Below are 21,487 nucleotides of genomic sequence, written 5' to 3' on the forward strand. Positions count from 1 at the left end.
TTTGTTAGTAAATATAAAAGTCTTATTATGAAATAGGCTTTTAAATAGGCTACCAAGTCAGATAAGGCTTTTAGGTAGGCTAGACTTAGCCTGAAAAAAAAAGCCTATGACCGGTTACAAGTCAGCCTTAGGCTTAAGATTTTTAAATAGGTCGGGCCTATTTAAGCAAAGTCTACCTTAGCCTAGCCTATTCCCACCCCTATGTAAAATCACTAATTTTTCTCGTTTTTACTATTTATTGGCTTAAATTAATTTTTTGTCCCCATAATATACCTCATTTTGTTTTTAGTCCTTGTAATTTTCATTTTTTGCGTTTCTTCTTTTGGCCGTGCTTGGGACTGGGTTATGGTGGGGTTGCGATTTGGAGGGTGGGGATGCAATTTACTGAAGATGTTGAAAGTTTTTAAAGTTTTGTTTTTAACCGTAGTAGAGCAAGGTTTACAACATGCTTGGGACCTTGGATACAAGGAGGTGGCTTGCTTTTCTGATTGCATGAGCATGGTGGAAGTTGTTCATAGTACTATGGATGTCTAAAGGTATTGGGCTTGTGACACAATTAACAGAGTCTGTTTAATGTGGGATTGGAATGTGGTTGTGGAACATGTGCCGCGGGAGAAAAATAACACAACAGATTTCTTAGCTCGAAAGGCGTCGCGAGCGCGGACTGCTCGTTGCGTTTGGAACTACCTCCATCCTTTGTTGTGGAGGCGATTTGCCTTGATGTGCTAGCTTAGTTTCTTTTCTCTTGTTAATTTTCCTTTTGTAATAAAAAAAAGATAAGAATTTGATGAAATAAGATATAAGCTTTTGAAACCACAAAAAAATATAAGATTTTGAGAAAAAAAAAAGTTATCTTATTTTACGGTTAAATCTTTTCTAGATAATTTTTTTTTTTGTTAAATTACTCTCAATTTCAATCCGATGTGATGAAGGCCAAATGTCTTCTTAAAAGTGCTGCTGCTAGAAATCAAACACTCAACTTTAGGGTTCAAACAACCACATTTTATCACTACAACCGGTACCCATTGGGTAATAGAAAAAATCCACAAACTCATAAATCATAAAATTAATATTACTCCTTTTTTAACCTTTATTCTTCTCATCCTCCACTAACTTGTCAATCAAAATTCTTAAGCAAAGATGTAAATGGCCCGCCATACTCGAAATCACTCGCCAAACTATCTTAAACCATACCACAGCGAATATTCTTATCTTAAAGACTTCAAATTCGAAATAGGGCTCTTACCTAGTACCATAACTGCAACATATATACTGTTTCTTTAGACTATTCATGGGTTCAATTCAATCATTTTCTTCTTACATGGATGCTCCTATTTGTGAATAATTAATGTGAAAACAGGTACTAGAGTTTGTAATTTTTTGCTCAACTTCTATCAAATTCCACACTCGAGATGGTTAAAAGGGAATCAATGGAGATATGGCAGACGTAGTAAAGCATGTAAAAGACATAGAAAACAGAATGTGAAGGCTGAGCAATATCATTCCCCTGAAACCATAAATTAATGAAATATCTTTTTTTTTTTTTTTGAAATTCAACTGCAAATATATTAAAGGCCAGTCGGCAAAAGGTTCATTACATCAGCATCAATAAGCGGTGCGGCGGCTAAAGGAACCTCTTCCACCCATACCGTATCGGTATAAGCTTCCGAGTTCTTAGCCAAAAAATCCGCAACAGTATTGCCCGTACGGCGAACAAACATAATAGAAACTAAATCAAAAACATAACTCAATAAACGACAATCATTAATAATGGAACTCAAATACGACCGACCATCCTCCTTTGCATGCCAGTGGTTAAACAACTGCAGGCAATCTGTCTCCAGAGAAATCCGACGGAAACCCAAATCAATAGCAAGCTGTAAGGACCACCTCATGGCCATTGCTTCAGCCAGAAGAGGAGTGGTAACATGAACTGGATAGGAGCACGCGGAGGCCATCACCTCACCTCTGTGATTACGAACCACCATACCCAAACCGGCTACTCCCCCATCAACGAATGAAGCATCAAAATTGCACTTATAAGTGCCACGAGCAGGTCCACGCCAAGCCACATTCCTCTCAATCGTAGCTGGGGCTGATGCACCAACACGCACCTCCGCTTGCACACTAGCGACTCGTCGGAGGATGAGCTCCGTTGAAGAAGGTCGTTGCCGGAACTGGTGGTGATTGCGGGCCTCCCACATCATGTATATAGTTGTCTGGACTAGAGCCATCGCTTCACTATCATGAAGCTCATGAATGTGTCTCCAAAAATCTGCAAACGTGAGAAAATTATCAACGCGGAGAGACAGAGGGGATGCAAACCAGACCTGACGAGCCGCTGGACAATGCAAAAAAAGGTGCTCCTCTGTCTCATTCTCTTCAGCACACCTATTGCAGCCTGGGTCGACATCGACATGGCGCCGAAACAGCTTCGCCCTCAAGGGAAGATAACCAGAAACCGCTCTCCAACTCACTTCCTTGCATCGTGGTAAGCCGTGGATGCCCAGAAGCCTTTCCAGAACCCCGCTGTGAACAAGACAGATGAGGATGATGAAGGAGCTGCACGGGACGCTTGGTTCATTAGGAAGTTGTAACCTGCCTTGGAAGTGTATTGACCTCTCGAATCTGTGGGCCAAAACAGCACATCCGGGCCACCATTTATACTCAAAGGGATTGAAATAATTTCCTCAGCTGTGCTCGGACTGAAAACATGTTCTATCAAGTCCCTCTTCCAGCTGTGTTGCTCGTGATTAATTAAATTGGCCACCTTAGATAGAGCTAGTTCTACAGCAAGATCTTGCCTATAGATAGGGGAGGACCCACTAGGCAACCATATATCAGTCCATAAATTTACTTTGGTTCCATCCCCAATCCTCCACATACCTCCACTCTCAAAAATTCAACTGGTTTTCATGATACTAGACCATGCATAGCTAGGGCGAAAACCCTTTTTAGCCAACCTCAAATCACAGTTATTAAAATAGACCGCCTTGAAAATACGCGCCAAAAGGCTCTCTGGTTTCGTATAAATACGCCACCAATTTTTTGCCACCAAGGCCAAATTGAAAGATTTAAAGTCTCTAAATCCCAAGCCACCATCTGTTTTACTCTTGCATAGGGTCTCCCACTTAGTCCAATGTAGGCCTTGTCTAGACGGATCTCCGCCCCAGAAAAATTTTGAGACCATGCGGTCAATATCTGCACATAAACCATCAGGTAAAATAAAGCAAGACATGACATAAGAAGGTATCGCTTGCACTACAGCTTTAATCAAAACTTCCCTCCCTGCTCGTGATAAAAATTTCTCTTTCCATCCTTTAAGCTTTTTCCAAACTCTATCCTTGACAAAATGAAAGATTCGAGATTTAGACTTACCAATGATGGTCGGTAATCCCAAATACTTGTCATAGCTTTCCACCGCCTTTACATTCAACAGCTGCTTAAGCTCATGAAAACAATTATCAGGTACATTTCGGCTTACAGAAAGCATAGATTTGTCAAGGTTAATCATCTGGCCAGAAGCTCTCTCATAGATGGTGAGGATTCTTTTCAGGCACAGGGCCTCCTCAACTCTTGCTCGAGCAAACAAGACACTGTCATCTGCAAAAAGCAAATGAGAAATGGCAGGAGCATGCCTACTAATTTTAAGGCGAGTAAGGTCAGATGAAAGAATAGATTTTTCAATTAGAGCAGTGAAAACTTCCCCACACAGGATAAATAAATAAGGAGATAGAGGGTCCCCTTGTCTAAGTCCCCTGTGTGGCTCAAACCTAGGCTGAGGGTTTCCGTTTAACATGATAGAAAAAGACACTGATGTCACACAATGAAATATCTTATGCAGTCTAAGATGGCATGTATATTCCAAAACTTACGGCTAGTCATACCCAGGGCCGGCCCTGGGCCTGTGCAAGCAGGCTCACAGCCCAGGGCCTCCAAAAAGAAGGGGCCCAAAAAAAAATCTCATTAAACTTTCCCCTAAAATAAAATTTAGTTATAATAATTAATGTTCAAGATGTTATTAATGACTTGAGCTGATCTAGTGGTTAGTAACTGTGTAATTCGAACACGCAACCCTGAGTGGGGGTTGCAAGAGGCCAGTTGTCAAACGAACCAACATAATGGTCCTGATGAAATTTCAAACGTTAAAATTATTAGGTGTACATTTTTATTATTTGCCCAGAGCTTCCAAAATGTCGGGACCGGCCCTGGTCATACCCAAACTTACAGTATATAACACAACCTTGTTATATGGCAATTACTTGTAAGGAGATGTGCAACACTCTATTCTTCGTCGTCAGATGATATATGCAAATTTACAAATCTATCCTTCACTTTAGCCAAGAAAATGACTTCATTTTCTTCGCGCAATTTAAACTCGGCAGACCTATATAAAAGAAAACCAATATTAGCGAATAGTGCTACAGTAATGTGGCTAAAACTGGAGGTAGTGGCAAGTTAGAATGGTCTCCATCATCTGCTTTTACTCTTTCACATAATATATCTGCTACTTAACAAAACAAAGAATATCTAAGAGCTGTACATCGCAACAACTGTAAATATCTCATCCTCCATCAATATGGAAGGTACATAAACTAAAAGATATAATTAGAAACCACAGTTTGTATCAAACTTTTTGTTTAATAGAATGCATGAGGCAAGATTTACAAATATTGTAGATAGTAAAGAAAAACTAAAATCATAGCATGTGTAAGCAGTTGATTGACGAAGCAACATGTTTCTCTTTCCAACATCCCAAATAGAAAGCCAGAAACGGAGGTTAAAACAAAATTAGCAACATATATAGGAAACTCACATATGTTCCCCTTAATACTTGTTTTATAATTTATGATATTAAAGTAGTTATGAATTTTAAAGCAACAATAGATTCCATTAGTGAACAAAGTAATAGAAACTACAAGCGATTCATATCAAAATCGAGAGTGAGGAGCAAGCAAATACCCGAAAATAAGGGAAAAGTTGTTTTTTTTTCCTCATCCCCTTATTTTTCATATAACTGTGTTCATCACAGTTGTTTAATTTTATCAATGTATTAATGCAACAGAAGCTAACAAGTTTGTGCATGGGGCTTATTTTGATGGTTGGGGGGGTTCCAATCAAGCAACTTTATTACGTGGCGTAGTAACAATGAATCTTTACTTAGTACCATAGTAGTCAATCCCGGATAGCGGCGCGTAGCGGCCGACCCCAAAAGTGGGATAGCGGGATAGCGCATAGCGGGATGGCCGCTATTTTGATTTTTCATATATAATTTTATATAATTAATAGTATAATAGTATATACATATAATAACTAAAAAAATGATAAATATAACTTAAAATCTAGAACAAACAGATGAGATGATAGAGAAGAGAGGAGGAAGAGGATGCCATGCGAGAGAACTGGTAACAAAATGAATTGATTGAGAATAGAAAATTAAGAGGAAAAGAAAGGAAAGAAAAATAAAAAAAAAACAGAGCAGAACAGAGGCCCAAGGGCAGTGGTCGCCGGAGATTGGCTGAAAGTCACCTCACAGCGTTCGTCGGAAGTTGGACGATGCTTGTCGGAGGTCGGCGGTGGCCATGGGTGCTGATCGAAGGTGGAAGGTGGCTGAAGAAGATCGCAGTGGCCATGGGTTCTGTCGCTGAAGAAGAAGCTGAAGAAGAAGATGAATAGGGAGAGATGAAACGCGCGTTTCATTTATTTATGTGCGAAATCCCAAAATTGCCCTCAAAGTTTAACCTAATTATAAAATTTCAAGGGCAATTTAGGTTTTTCCACAACTGTACCTTATCTTCTTCTTGTGGCGCCGCGATCTCACGCGATAAGGCCGCGATCTTGCCGCGATTTGCGGCGCGACAGCCGCGACGGCGTTCCGCGACGCGATGGCTTCAGAATCGCGGCGAGCGGCCGCGATGCGACGCGACGACGCGATAGCGCCGCGATTTGCCGCGATCGATAACTATGCTTAGTACTAGTTAGTATGCAAAAGGGAAATATTTAATTCATATTCTGTTTGAACTGTTTACGGTTGCATATTTCTAGAATTGTGTGAACCAGGCCAGATTGGCCAAGTGGACCAGGTGAACTGTAAACACCAAACTGAAAGCAAATAAGGAAGACAGTTGCTTCTTGATAAAGGATTTCATGAGATCGAATGTGCTTATTTGTGATATCAGCACATAAAATTAAATACTGTTAGGCTTATTTCTTAATGTCATGGTGGGCCAAAAATAATTTAAAATTAAAAAAATAAATATTAAATTCATAAATAACTTGATGTTCGGGATACATCATACATTTAAGTCAATATTTAAAGAAAATGTTCTTGAATTAATCAGGGTATAAGTTTTACTAGAGAAACGTTCAGCATATACATTAGAATATGAAATTAACATATTTATGTACAAAAAGAATATTTTATGTCAATAAAAATTTTAATTTATATATAATGAAATGATTCCACTTTTCTGTAGTTTTCATATCTATCTATCTATCTATCTATAATATATATAAAAGCAAAGTTTTGCAGCCTTGGGGGCAAAAAAGTCCTTCAGCAATTTATTCCAATATCTATGAGAGCTGGGTATGGATATTTTTGTAAAAAAAGTCATTTTATTTCACTCAGGTTTGATCTCAGCCGTTCATTCATATCAGTTTCACTCCATCTTTCATTCAAGGAATTTGTTAAATTTGTGAAACGCTTTTCAGTTTCAACAAAATAGAGACGCTTCCCCTTTCACCTTACCTTCTTCCTTTTCTCCTTCTCTCAGCCGTTTCACGAACTTGAAAAGGCAGACACATGGTTTCAAGTTCGTTTAAAACCTTCTCTCAGACACTGCCTCTGATTTCCAGCATCTCCTCGACACCCTGCCTCGCCCTTCCACCGTCGTCTGGAACACCTTCACCATCGGCTTCATCTGCGACCAGCCCACGTCTCTTTCGGGTTTTCAGGATCTCAGGGAGGATATTTGTTTTGCCATGGTAACCCCTGTCGCAGGTACCTTGGCCACTGGGATTGGGCCTTTGACGGGTGGTCAAGGATGGCGGTTATGCAAACAAACGGAGACAAAGGATTTTTTGGAGGGTTCGAATCAAAGTAGGGAAGGTGGTCTGCTCCGTTTAGGTATGTATTTCATCTCTGGTGGTCTCTAGGATTTAGAACTGATATCGTTCCCCTTTTTTTCTTGATCCTGATGTAGAAGATGGCTGAGGTTTGACACCGGAAATTGTTCCTTCAATGGTGGCTGCTGGCTGGGTGCCATGGTTTTCATACTCGATTTGGGTTCGATTTGGGTTTTCCTGCAAATTTTCAGGTTTGTTTCTCTTTCTCACGACTGTGATTCGTTTGAATTGCATAAAATTTGATAACATGTCATTGATATTTTTGGAATTTTTTAGGGGGGTTGTGCTGCTATTGTAGTTTCAGGAACACCTTTGCTTGCCGATCCAATTTTATGTGCTTATAGACTGTTGTCAGATAAATGTCGCAACAATTGGTGAAACCATTGTTGGTTCTTTGGACCCAAAGCCTATTAAGATCACGTGATTCTTTTCCAAACATTTTCATAGTAGAACAATTATTATTCATGAGTCATTCCTTCGCTCAAGCGAAACAAGCTGCTGCCAGCAATCCAGAAACAGGTAAATTGGCACCCTCAGATTTCAGTTTGATTTATACCTATGCAGCAGAAAAAAAGAAAAGAAAAAAAAAGACAATGACAAGAATTTCATTTCATACTGAATGAGGAAATAGGACCACCCTTTATCTGACCACAGCTTTGTGACCAGTGTCTGTAAGCAAGGTAAAAGAGTAGGAAGAAAGAAATGATTTAGCCAAATAAGACCTGACTTGAAGGTTATCAGCCCCAAGTACCAATTACCATGTATAGAAATAGAGATGAGGTGACAGGAGTAGTGACTACATTGACTAAGTAGCATATGAAAGTGAATGTAGGTTGAGGAATAGCCAGTGAAATGGACCCATAACTGAACAGCAATCCACAACTGATATGCTTAAAAACTTCAAATTGATGAGCATGCATGCAATGTTGTTCTGATTGTTTGTTACATCAGACATCAATGAGCAGTTGGAACTTCCATTGTTTTAGCTTCCAAAATGGAATTGTAATCCTAAGAATGGAATTAATCCAACAACTACCAAAAGAACCCATCCTAGCCCCCTGAAAACTCAAGATACCATCTCAATTAATTCTAATTCGGGGAAATGATTACGGGTTCATGATTTCAGTGTTTTCTTAAATTGAATGATAGAGTGAATATAAGGGTAATTGTTTTTTTGCCAGATTATGATATTGCAGGTTAGAGAATTGTTTTGAAAAGGAGGGTCCATGTTATCCCAGGTGAGATCTTAACATTCACATAATGTGTTTTAAGTGAAAATTAAATCTCAATTTTGTGGCTGTGTGTGTTGGGATTGCAGGCGCTTTTTGATCTGAGTGGAACACTCAATGATGAAGCTGAGACCTAGAAGGCAAGGTATGGGTGCACTCCTAATTTTAGTAATAAGGCACTCTTTTCCCCAGAAGGAAAGGTACTGCTAGCGGATTATGTAATCCTAGCCTACAATTACCTACTGATTCACCTTATAAACATTAAGAGTTTTCTTTGGCTGGGTTTACTACGATTACAGACTCACTCTATAAATCTCCTAAGATTACGTCTATACTATACCGCTTTGATTGAACCTGTTTTATCTAGGACTGGATTTTCATAGGATTATTTTGTGTTGCAGTTCTTCTCTATAGGGTTTGGAAATCTAATCAATTTTGGTTCAAGCTCATGCTTTGACAGGTAATTTTCCCATCTTTCCTCCTACCATTTCAATTTGTTACTACCATTGATATATAAATACGTTAGCTGTGTTACTACTTCTTTTTGTCCAATCTGATAGGGTTTGTAGCTTCTCTTCTGATTTGAGTGATGCATGCTTCCCATTTGAAACACAAATGAAATACTTGATTTTGCTGGCATTAGCCTTTACTAATTAGAAAGAGTCCTAGAAGGTTATTTCTATTTTTTCATGTTAGTCCTGTATATATATTTATGATTGGCTCCAAAAGGTATTTGAAATAGAAACTCAATTACACAGTAACTAAGGTGATATTGAAATGAGATTCCAAACAAAAATTCTTACCACTTCATAGTATACCTTTATTGTATTGATATTTAACCATTGCGGCATCTATCTATTTTGATTTCTAAATTTAACCACTTAAACGGGAGTTACAATTTGAAATAAAGTCACTTTTAATTAGAAAATGAAGGTTTCGCTGTTACAAAAATGAATGGTCATTAGTTATTATGCATTAAGAAGCAATAAGTGTGTTTAAGGGTCATAATTATTTGTTATGTAACCAGTAAGCATTAGCTTTGTCTATTTAGTATTTTTAATTGAGATGTTAGTGTATTAGTTATGAATTACTCTTCTAATATGGAGTACCTTCTCACCTGCATGTGTAGGATGTATGAATGAAGTGAAAAAAAGCTTTAGAGCATAGAGTTCCTGATGTCACTCTCACAGTGAATCCTGAAAAGGTATGCTCTATGTTAATGTATTGTCTGATAATTAATATTCATATCCACCCAAAATATCAAATGTAATATTTGAGGCATAATTTTGCATTTTCGGCGAGAATAGGCCTTTAGAATATTTTTAAAATTTTAAGGAGAGTTTCTTTGAAATCCACCAAGAAGGATGCGAGAAGTTCATGAGCCTCTTGATAAATACTATGATCTTATCCTATAATTTGTCAAGATTGAACAATTGGAGGTTATCATGTTAAAATACCAACTATCAAATAGTTTTCCATTTTTACGAGTAAGCAATTTCTGAGTGTAGTTTGGAGAACAAATTCAAAGAAATTCATACTTCCCTGGAGTTATGATAGAGACATGGCACGATGCATAAACTGAAAAGCAATTGGTCTATAGCATGGCTTTTCTTAGTGCTGTTGTAGTTCTTTAGCCAGCACTATTTTGATATGCTAAGATTGGTGTTATTTGACAAGGACTGGTGCTAATCAAATTTTAATTTCTTAGTGAAGACCTTACACAAGGACTGGTGCCATCATCTTCTACTGGAACTGATATTTTAATGTGAGTTCCAAATGAGCCCGGAAGGAGATACTGTGAAGCATACATAAGGGGAACAAGAACATGTTTTCATGCTATCTTTCGTGCAAATCTATTTTACTCACTTTCTATGTATGACTTGGGCTGTTAAAATTGGTGTTCTCCTCGCTTTTTCTTAATACGATTTTACAGCATTCACTTTCACTCCCGTTTTGACTGAGGGATGTTGTGGATGAGTAGATGGATTTTGCCTATTTTGATCTTTAATAAACTGATATTGCATGTTTTGGATTTTGATGTGTGAAAGACTTTCCATTTAACTATTTACTTTAAGTGATGGGGATTCTTTTTACTGGCAGAAAATATACAAATAAAATATGCAAGTTTGTTATTGATTGTTGGGGAATGTCACAGTGGTGTTGAGCTCGCAGCAGAGAAGGTCAGTATTTGCACTATAGCATCCATATGTTAGGAATTGCAGTCTATTAAAGTGATTCTAATAGTTTATTTATGTGCAGAGTGGGCATGGTCTCAATGCTTAATCAGTGATGCTCATGAAAGACCAGGAACCTTGGAGAAGGTTTCACTTATTATTCTCCTCGAAGAAGCTCTATCAACAGCTCCTAAATTTCTCACTACCAGCTCCCTCATCTACTTCCTACTTCCCTTTTCTCAGCTTTATGTCTCATGTGCATCATCTCTCCATTAAGGGGTGACTATCTTTTTCTCTGAGTTCTCTCAAGTTTCTTTTTGCTAACTCTGTATTCTTGGCTTCTTCAAATTTTGAGTTTTCTCCCTGTATTTCAAATACAACTGAAATCATGCAGCTGCGAAGTTCATCTTTGTAAATTCTATTGACTGAATTTCCCCATCTCTATCTTCTTTTGTTTGGCAAGCTACAAATGAAAACTTTAAAAAGATAATTGAAGATATTACAGTCCGGTGACGGTAATAAGTTGATGGGAAATCTCTAGGCTTTTACTTCAGAAGTTTGGCTTTCAAAACTGTGTTAATGCAGTGAAATGTATAGTCATTATAGGTTTAGAATTTCAGGTTGTATTTGAAAATTATTTGAATGGACTATTTAATCCTCTTTTTTCCTAATCCTTGCTAGATCTACTAAAAAGTATGGACATTCAGATTCATCTCTGACAAATTTATCTCCTTATGTTCTGACCTGCTGCATGCAGACTCCCTCTCTAATTGGGTTTTGGCCTTCAAACAAGGCCATTCTCTTGCACGAGGGAGGGATTCGGATAAAGGGTCTATTGACATTGTGGCAATCCCTTCCATAAGGATGCACCTCCATTATCTTTTTCTTTTCAATAATTTTTTTCTTAAATTCAAATATTTCTGGCTTAAGGTGTTGCAACTTTTAATTAAGAAATTTTTTTTGTTCCCTTTTAACCTTGCTTGAAGAATAGTATTTTGTTTGTTCTTCCTTGCAGGTTGAATGTCGGTAACTGCTGGGAAGTCAATGATGAAGTTCAATATTGGGTGCACAGTGGAAAGAAACCATGTTTGATGAAAGCAAGCTAGGAATAGAGCCTTATGCAATTCAGGTGTAAGTTCTGAAGACCTTGAGAGCAATTGAAGGTCATACAAAAGCACCATCAAGTGTACAAATTATTTTGTGACTCAGTTAGTCAAGGCCATTTATTCTAGGTAAGCTCATTTTTCTATGTGGAATGCAAGTACATACTCCAGAATAAGTTATATGAATATTTATGTTAAAAACCTCTCCTTGGCTCATATTGTTTACCATTATTGATCAAATTCTCATTGTAGGTAGCATATTCTGTTGAAGAAGTAGAAGAGGTGAGGACATTTGTTCCACAGTCTTTTCCGGAAAAGCGGAAGAGGAATGTGCATTAGTGAAAAAGTAAGGAGCTTGAAGCTGCTAAGAAGAAAAGAGTCGAGAGTGGTACACTGATCTACGGTAGAGCTAAGCAGTATGCCAAGGAGTGCAATGAGCAAGAAAATGAATTGATTTGATTGAAATGTGAGGAAAAACTGAAAGGTCGATTTTATGTTGATTCTAATGCTAAGCTCTTATTTAATATTCGCATTTGTGGTATTAATCCCATGCATCCTAAGACAAGGAGGATCTTGAAGCTATCGAGATTGAGACAATTTTTTTATGGTGTTTTTCTTTAAGTTTACAAATCAACAATGAAAGTGTTGCTTAGTTGAGCCCAAATATGAATAGTGCAACTGTGCAAGTATGGAAAGTTTAACAAGTAGAGAACTCTGATTGTTCTATGTTATTGCTTACATATTTATATTTTTCTACACGTAAAATAAATTCCATTTTTTAATTCATAAATTATCTTTTAATAAACAAAACAAAAATAAAACAGATTCTTAACGAATATATGTGATTAAAAAAATTAATATCCTTCGTGCATCGCACAGGTTACAAAGGAATGGTTATGATCAACAATCGAGCAATTAAGAAAACAAGTACAAAAGATAAAAATAAAATAACAACTCTAAAAAATAAAAACAATAATTCAGTAAGAAAACGTACGAATTTATGATTTCATACATGTAAAAAAAATTTAGTTCTTTTAATCTATAAAATATATTTCCTTTTCGATGAAGCAAAAAAAAATATCTTTAAAACACACACAAATTAAAAAAAAACAAAAATGAAAATCCCCGTGCATCGCACGGGTAAAAGTACTAGTTTGATAATACTTTAAATGTTTTGTTATGTATTCCTCTATTATTTTCAATTGTTATTCCTTTACTTTATTAAATTAATCATTTTCTAATAGAACGTACTCCGATTAGTTACTGTAAATCAACCCATCAGATGACTCAGCCATGAACAGTCTGTCCCTTCTTGTTCAACGATCCAATCCGGTTTTGCAAACAATAGAGTTTACTATTTTGTTACGAGAGAAAATATTAGGAATTGTATTCATGTTCCATTTGTTTTATGTTACACATCTTCTCTGCATCTCTGTCTGGCTATTAAGTACATTTCAATTTTTAAACGATTAAATAGAATCGGACAAGATACTGGTTAAAAGTGTGTGTTTGGGTACCGGTAGGTTTTCACGTTTGATAGAGAAATGATTTCGGGAGAAGTTACTAGCTTTTGTCAGGGAGAAGTGATTTTGGAAAGATTAGAAATATGCCCCAACATGCTATAAGTGTCTTTATTTGGCAGACTGCAATAGTTTTCTAAGTTAATTGGTCTTCCCAGCTGCCCTATCATATCAGACTGGAAAAGCAATCCTAATACAGTTGCCGGAAGTAACAATGGAGATTCTGCTCTGCATTGTTGGTGTTCTATGTATCATTGTTGTTTTTAATTACTTCCAATTTGGACCACACTTAAAAATTTCCTCATTCTTTTGTTACTTGTTTGTGCACCGTTTTCTTGCTCGTCCTTTTATTTTTCAAGTGTACGTAACAGAAAAAGCATATCACAATTTTTTATTTTTAATTCTTGTTTAAGTTTATTCAATTAATCTACATTATTGGTATAATTAAGCTACTCCTGATATATTAATTTTGAGTCTTAAATCTTGAATCGTGTGAAGTCACAATTTGTCCAGGCTATATTTGTAACATATAACAGCTCCCTTAATAAATAGTTTTAAAATATTCAAATGCATATATGAGAAAAAATTTGTCAGTGAAGTACTAGTGTCTTTTCCATGTAAAAAAAAAGTGAAGTAATAGTGATTTCTTATTTTAATTTGTTAATATCCGCATAATGATTACATACGTAAGATAATTAACATGAGTACCAAACAACACTAAATGTAAGATCGAGGATAATAAGTTTTAATTTTATTGTCTGGTATATAATTATTTTTTTACAATCAGCAAGCATGATATTTCTATCACAATATCAAGAAACACATGACATATGGTCACATTTCTCTTATAACAATAATGAGACTTCAACTATAGGTATACAAGATCTCACATTTCTCGAACATCTGTACTATAGCCACTTATACAAGATCTCTTATCTACCTCCACTTTCATAACTGCCCATTATAGTTTCTCTCAATATTTTCTTCCTTCACTCTTGTACTCAGTATATATCTCTTGTACTGAATTTATTTCTTATACTAATTAATATTTCTCCTCTTATAATCTCTTAATGGACAATACCTTCACCGGCACCACCTTTAAGCTTGAGGACCACCTTCCCTTGAGATTCCAGCATTTTCTTTACCACGAACTCTTTCATTTGCACCAAAGTTGGCACCATTACTTGTGCTACCTTCAACATTTGAACCAATTCTAGCACCTCTATTAATGCTACGAGCTCCACTTATCCCAATGCCTCCCCCTCCACTTGCTCCAGCATTTGCACCGGCACCAGCACCTCCTCCCACACTACCTCCAGAACCAGCCCCAGCACCAACACCTACTCTTGCTCCTCCACCAGCACCTCCACCAAGACCAGCGCCTCCTCCTGCACCTCCACCAGCACCAACACTTCCACCAAGACCAGCGCCACCACCAACACCTCCACCAGCTCCTCCTCCACCACCTCCACCTCCTACACCTCCACCAAGACCCCCTCCTGCACCTCCACCGAGACCAGCGCCTCCTCCTGTACCTGCACCAACACCTCCACCGAGTCCGACGCCTCCTCCAACACCTCCTCTTGCACCTCCACCCCCACCAGAACCTCCTCTTGCACCACCACCGCCAGCACCTCCACCAAGACCTCCACCAGCACCGGCACCCCCTCCTACACCTCCACCAAGACCAGCACCTCCACCGACGCCTCCTCCAACACCACCACCAATTCCCCCTCCTGCACCTCCACCGGCACCTCCTCTTGCACCCCCACCTGCACCACCACCAAGACCTCCTCCGGCACCCACTCCTCCTCCTGCACCTCCACCAAGACCAGCACCTCCACCAGCACCAGCACCCCCTCCTACACCTCCACCAAGACCAGCGCCTCCACCGACGCCTCCTCCAACACCACCACCAAGACCCCCACCGGCACCAATTCCTCCTCCTGCACCTCCACCGAGACCAGCACCTCCACCTCCACCGGCACCTCCTCTTGCACCCCCACCTGCACCACCACCAAGACCTCCACCGGCACCCACTCCTCCTCCTGCACCTCCACCAAGACCAGCACCTCCACCACCACTAGCACCTCCACCAGCACCAGCACCCCCTCCTACACCTCCACCAAGACCAGCGCCTCCACCGACGCCTCCTCCAACACCACCACCAAGACCCCCACCGGCACCAATTCCTCCTCCTCCACCTCCACCGAGACCAGCACCTCCACCTCCACCTCCACCGATGCCTCCTCTTGCACCCCCACCTCCTCCTGCGCCACCACCAAGACCTCCTCCGACACCAACTCCTCCTCCTGCACCTCCTCCTACACCACCACCAAGACCTCCTCCTGAACCAACTCCTCCTCCTGCAGCTCCACCAAGACCAGCGCCTCCACCACCACCGACGCCTCCACTTGCACCACCTCCAGCACCAACACCTCCACCAAGACCAGCTCCTCCTCCTGCGCCTCCACCAGCACCACCTCCTACACCTCCACCACCACTGCCACTAGCACCTCCTCCGGCACCTCCACCAAGACCAACTCCTCCTCCTACACCTCCACCGGCACCAACACCTCCACCAAGGCCAGCACCTCCTCCACCACCAACACCAACACCTCCTCCTCCTCCGCCTCCACCATGTCTTGGACCTCCTTTTGCGCCTCCTTCTCGGGCTCCACCTTTTCCAAAGCCACCACAATTTTGAACTTTGCGCCCTTCTACTATCCCAATAGTTATTATCATCAATAAAACAACATACATTCTAACATTACGTGAAAATACAACCATATTTGTTCAAAAGTGCAAACACGAAAGTGATTATAATATGTTTCAGAAAAGGAAAGAAGTTTGGTAAGTGCTTGTAATTCGGTGGTGTTATAGACTTATAGTTCACAAACAACCCTATTTATAAAATGAAAACATGACCAATATGTCAATGATGTGGGGACTAGCACTAAAATTGATTCCCACGGGTGCTACTTCTTATTGCACTAAGATTTTGGACTTGAATTAATGCATCTACAGTCAAGCATTTATCATGCACTAAAAAAGTACGCGTCGACATGCCCTTATTTACGTTTGTATATATAGTTGGTTTTCACTATTCATCTCTAGATAAGTGATTACGTGTTGTTACTCCATATAGCACAATATTGATTCTAGCTCCATTATATTCCTCCAGTTATACCGTACACCTGGTTATCTATTAACGAAGCTTCCCAGGAAAAGTGACACTACACTGTAAGGGGCAAGTCTGGCATACATTATGCTCTTTGCAATTGATGAATGATGTATTTAAATGTAAATGGTCTTACACGTTTCGCGATGCAAAAATATATACCTCGAATTACACATATAGCTGGGATTGTGGAAATATATATAAGAAGGATTGATCCCTTCATTTTTTTATTTTACAAGTATTATAGAAAAAAAATGACTAAATGTGATTAAAGTGAAAGAAAAACAACTAAATGTGATTAAGAAAAATTTACATAAACTAAAACTGAAGTGAAAAAGTCCACAAATTCACCCATCTAACTAGGCTCGCGAAGTGGGCAGTTTTAACTATCAAAATTGACGACACATGGTCAATTAAGCCTATTGCAAATAAAAAAATTCTGGGACCAATTGCTAAATGATTTTTTATTGAGATATAATTAGATTCTTCTTTAAAAGTTAGAGACTACAAATGTATTTAAGCATTTTTAGTTTTTAGTTTACTCTTTCTCTATATAGCAATTCTATAATCAACCATGTTAAAAATGGTTAACTCATTGACCATGTTTTTACTAAATGGTGGTTCATGTTATTTACAACTTAGTCTTTTTAAGTGTTATGATTAATTTGCAAATATACTCTTTTAACTTGCATGTGAAGCAGATTTTTTTTGGTTAGCAATAGAAAAACCTTGTCGGTATATATGGTTTTTTTTTAAAAGACATTCTATTCCTATTGTTTTCTATCCCTTATCACCCACACAGCTATACTACCATTCTCCCTCTATTTTCAACATTGAATGATGGAGATAAAGAGGTAAGATCTATGGAGCTTTAGGAGTGGGAGACCCAAGGCGCACTAGAGTAGTCACAAAGTCACCGTTGTTGGATTTGGTAAAGCTGAGATCATAGCAGTGGTGTAAAGCTGGTTTGGGTGGGTTTGGAAATTCATTATTTGAATGGTGCACAAGTCCCATGTTGTGTATTCAATACTGTTAAGTGCGGGATTGGTACGTGGTGGCTTTGGATATTTTCGAATGCTGTCATTGCTTGGTGACTGCATAACACTACAAGAAAACTGGCATTTAGCGACGGACATTCTGCGGCGGTTATGCATAAACCGCCGCAAAATGTAAACTTGAGGCGTTTTTTCAGGCGGTTAAGCAAGCCGCCGCAGTTTTCGTACAATTTGCGGCGGGTTTCTTCAATTAGTGGCGGTTTTATTGACATTTGCGGCGGTTATTTCAGGGGCGGTTCAATTAGGCGCCGCAGAATGATTAAATTAGAAAACCTAAAATTAAACCCCTCACCTCATATCGCGTTTCCAGATCGCGTTTTTTCACTCTCCTCTACCTCACTTCACGTTGAACCTCTCTCAGCTTCTCTCTCAGATCGCGATTCCTTGACTCCTTCTCAGCGATGGCGAACTCCATGGCTTGAAGGTAAGCACTTCGTCCTGGGTTTGGTTTCTTAGATTTCTTCTACTTCGATTTGATGGTTTGGTTTCTTCGATTTCTCACGATTTCAGGTTTGTGATTTGGATCTGTTTGTTTTGGTTAGGAATTAGGGCTCGAATTTATCTTGTTTTGGTAAAATCGAGTGGTTTCCTGGGTTTGGTTTCTTCGATTTCTTCCACTGTGCACACTCTGCTTCAGATCCAAACAAGGTGAGCCCTCTCTGCTTCGATTTCTTCCATCCGTTCAAATTGAAGATGATTTTGATTTTGGATTTCGTTTTACTTTATTGTGTGATGTAACCCTGTTGTTGATTCTTTGAATAATTGGAGGATCTCTTGCTGCTAAAATTGACAAAGCTGGTGTGGTGTCTTACTGATTTTCATTTTATAGCTTGAGACTTGAAACTGTTTGATCCTTTGATTGGCAATTTTTCCTATTTCCAAGTTGTCATTTGATATGCAATGCATCCAAATTTCAATAGGATTTTTTAGCTTTATCCTGTCAAAAAATTGACATTGGGATTGAATGAGATTTTGCATAAAGGGTGTCTGGATCTGTGAAACCAATGTATAAGCTCTTATGGCAGATAAATTCAGTTTATTAGTATGAACTCTGTGTGGCTTTGGTATTGAGAGTATAGCTTTATCCCATTTTACATGAGGACTGATTGGGAGTTGTAAATATATATTGAACTCAATGCATGCAAAACATGCTGTAAAGTACTAATATGTTCAAGACTATGAGTTGTTAAAAGGAAACTTATATTCCTAATCTATTTCACTTGGCACCAGACTACCTCTATTCCTAATCTTTGGATGCTGTTGTGCAGATCAGTAATTTTGAGTATCTAATGCAATTCAATACACTGGCTGAGCCTAGTTATAATGATATAGCGCAGGTTGTCTTTTTTCTTAGTGTATTGCTTTCTATCATTAATCTCTTCAATCATATCTTCATGTTATTTATTTCATCATTATTATTTCTTTTTGGCAGTATCCTGTTTTTCCCTGGATTCTTTCTGATTACAGTTCAGAGAGTTTGGATCTTTCAAATCCTTCTTCTTATCGAGATCTTTCAAAGGTTCATGAATGTTGCTTTAGTCAGTTCAAAGGAAAAAGTTTTTGTTTTTTGTTTTGTTTAATAATCAATGCTTTTGATATGATTCAGCCTGTTGGTGCACTGAACCCAGATCGTCTGAAAAAATTTCAAGAGAGATATGCTAGCTTTGATGATCCAGTTATCCCCAAATTCCATTATGGATCACACTACTCAAGTGCAGGAACAGTAGGTCCCCCCCTTTCCTCGTGCTTTTTTTTATAAGAAATATCTTGGATCATTTTTGGTTATGTAGTAGCTTGTTAGAATTCAAGCAAGTACTGCATAGGACTCTTGATGCTTAACTTTAATTTAAGATTGGCTTGCATTTTTATCTCATTTCTTGCTGTTAGTATCAATTTTTCTTTTCAGCTTTTTGGATTCAATTTTGCACTTGTTGCTTGAGATCATAGAAATAGGTCACCGTGATGATGTGATTTTAAATGCTGTCATCTGATATGGTTGCAATTTAGTTGCTGATTTTGCACTAGTTAATAGTTATTATCTTCTTTTACAGGTCTTATATTACCTTGTTAGAGTTGAACCTTTCACCACCCTTGCAATCAAATTACAAGGCGGAAATTTTGATCATGCAGATCGGATGTTTTCTGATATTTCTGGTACTTGGAATGGAGTTCTTGAGGATATGAGTGATGTAAAGGAATTGGTATATATTTATTCACTTTTAAAGCAAAATGATTGATTGGTATTGGTATACTTGCGTACTCTGAGTAGATTCTGCACTATATTTTTGATAAGTTTTAGTTGTCTTCATGTGCTTCAATGTTTCTAGTACTTATGTATATTAATTGCATATCCTACTATAATTGAAATTTTATCTTAATGACTTTCCCCCTGTTTTTTAATCTCCACTTATTAGGTTCGTGAGCTATTTTACCTCCCCGAAGTCCTCACTAATGAAAATTCAATTGATTTTGGTACAACGTAGTTGGGAGGAAAACTTGGTATAGTCATTAAGATTTTCTTCATTAGTTCCTTTCAGAAGATATCATGGTATATTCACATGCATATTATAGCTCTGTTTGTGATTTACTTCTTTGATACCAGATATTGTAAGACTTCTAGCTTGGGCTGAGAATCCAGTTGATTTTGTGCACACGCATAGGATGGTTCTGGAGAGTGAGTATGTATCTGCTCATTTACATGAATGGATTGACCTCATATTTGGGTAGGTCTTTTTAAGACTTTTCAGTTTCTCGTCCTACTTTTGCTGTTTGCAGTAAAGTCGTGCACCTACTTCAAAGCTTCCTCTTGTTTATTTTCACTTGTACACAATATTTTCAAGAGTGATTCATTGCCATTATGTTTAATCTGTTTCATTCTTTCCATGTGTGTAAGGGAAAGCTTTATACCTTTACCAGCTTAGGTTTTCATAATGTAAATGAAAATCTGAACTGGCAGTGTGTACCTGCATTCATAGAATTTGCGTGTAGCTTAGCTGTGCAAATTTTTATTGTTTGAGTATCTTGTGAACTTGCATTCTTTTAAGTTTATATATATATGAAGTTTTTGAAAGCTTTTCCATACTGTTGGTCATGCTGTTGCAGATGACATAACTGAAAGTTTAGAATAGATTTAATACTGATCACAGTGATAAGTATTTCAAAACCTATTGCTTCTACAGATTATAAGCTTCATTTTATTTATTGATTGAATATATAATTTGACTTTTAAAAAAAATTAAAAACTATTTTCTGCAATTCAATGTAATTAAAGGGAAAATATTTTAAAAATCACTGTAGAACTTTGCGGCGGTTTATAACCGCCGCAAAATAGAGGCGGAATGAATTACAGACTCTGCGGCGCTTTTAACCGCCGCTATACTCTGCGGCGGTTATTCCAACGCTTGGAAATAAGCGCCGCAGAACGGCCCCCGACGCTAATAACTGCGGCGCTCATGTAAACGCCTCATAATACATTTTGCGGCGGTTTAAACCGCCGCAAAATGCTTCCAGAAGCGCCGCAAAATGCCTTTTTTTTGTAGTGTAATTATTTCTGATGTGGTACGTGGTGGATGTCTGATTTGAGTGATTCATTGCTTTTGGTGCTAGTTTGGTGGGTGTTGATGCCAGTACGTTAGGATTGTTGTAGGCAAGGTTTTGTTAGCTTTTCAATTGGTGGTTCAGTTTGTTCCTTGTCTAATTCTTCTCTTGTAACTCTTGTATTTTGGCTGAAGTACTGTAAGACCCTAACCTTACTTATGTATTGCTTAAGTGATTTATTGAATAAAAGTGAAGTTTCTAGTGAAGTTTGATTTGTTTGCGACTCTGTCCGTGACCTTGTGTGAATTTTTGAGAGGTCTTGACGACCTAATCTAGAGAAGCTTCCTTCATGAGAGTTGTAGCTCTCTGAGTTAGCTAAATTCTCTCGTAGGTTTCAGGTCATTCCGACCTCTGTAGCCCAAGATATTCATGTTTTAGTGACGGAAGGTCAGGCTGTATTTGTACTACCGATTTTGCTAGAAGAATTTTTTCTTAATTCCGAATTTATTTTTAAATTCAGGGGAAGGGGTTTTGCCTTGATTTATTTTATTCTCTTAATCAGT

At 38.3% G+C, this 21,487-nt stretch overlaps 1 protein-coding gene, 1 long non-coding RNA gene and 1 pseudogene across 15 annotated transcripts; 2 read left to right on the plus strand and 1 right to left on the minus strand.

Moving 5' to 3' along the window:
- Positions 1 to 4,284: 4,284 nt before the first annotated feature.
- LOC130733177 (F-box/kelch-repeat protein At3g06240-like) overlaps positions 4,285 to 21,487 on the minus strand; it is a 29,811-nt pseudogene continuing 12,608 nt past the window's right edge.
- Positions 6,706 to 12,357, plus strand: LOC130733179 (uncharacterized). 11 transcript variants are annotated; one of them, XR_009017407.1, is made up of 11 exons: positions 6,706 to 7,316; positions 7,402 to 7,644; positions 8,307 to 8,363; positions 8,444 to 8,499; positions 8,756 to 8,814; positions 9,484 to 9,558; positions 10,063 to 10,119; positions 10,455 to 10,534; positions 10,614 to 10,807; positions 11,544 to 11,760; positions 11,884 to 12,357. It is a non-coding gene; the product is annotated as an uncharacterized LOC130733179 (long non-coding RNA). The 11 variants fall into 11 exon arrangements; XR_009017408.1 differs by having other exon boundaries at positions 10,068 to 10,119; XR_009017406.1 differs by lacking the exon at positions 10,063 to 10,119 and having other exon boundaries at positions 6,706 to 7,126; positions 7,203 to 7,316.
- Positions 17,668 to 20,551, plus strand: LOC130733178 (BEACH domain-containing protein C2-like). 4 transcript variants are annotated; one of them, XR_009017402.1, is made up of 8 exons: positions 17,668 to 17,811; positions 17,930 to 18,035; positions 18,656 to 18,724; positions 18,820 to 18,906; positions 18,994 to 19,110; positions 19,439 to 19,541; positions 19,802 to 19,886; positions 19,990 to 20,551. XR_009017402.1 is itself a non-coding variant. In XM_057585288.1 (8 exons), exons 3-7 carry the CDS (start codon positions 18,677 to 18,679, stop codon positions 19,868 to 19,870), a joined length of 471 nt encoding a protein of 156 aa, XP_057441271.1. In that variant the 5' UTR covers positions 17,668 to 17,811; positions 17,930 to 18,035; positions 18,656 to 18,676; the 3' UTR covers positions 19,871 to 19,886; positions 19,990 to 20,513. The 4 variants fall into 4 exon arrangements, 3 of the variants coding, with proteins under 3 accessions (XP_057441271.1, XP_057441273.1, XP_057441272.1); XM_057585288.1 differs by having other exon boundaries at positions 19,439 to 19,588; positions 19,990 to 20,513; XM_057585289.1 differs by having other exon boundaries at positions 17,676 to 17,811; positions 17,898 to 18,035; positions 19,439 to 19,588; positions 19,990 to 20,513.

This window comes from Lotus japonicus, chromosome 1 (genome assembly GCF_012489685.1).
Source record: "Lotus japonicus ecotype B-129 chromosome 1, LjGifu_v1.2".
Lineage (NCBI taxonomy): Eukaryota > Viridiplantae > Streptophyta > Magnoliopsida > Fabales > Fabaceae > Lotus > Lotus japonicus.

Excerpts from the sequence above, each read along its gene's own strand:
- LOC130733178 (XM_057585288.1), top strand. The coding sequence starts at position 18,677 with ATGCAATTCAATACACTGGCTGAGCCTAGTTATAATGATATAGCGCAG. Across the intron at positions 18,725-18,819 it reads GTTATAATGATATAGCGCAG|TATCCTGTTTTTCCCTGGAT; the intron begins GTTGTCTTTTTT and ends TCTTTTTGGCAG. Across the intron at positions 18,907-18,993 it reads CTTATCGAGATCTTTCAAAG|CCTGTTGGTGCACTGAACCC; the intron begins GTTCATGAATGT and ends GATATGATTCAG.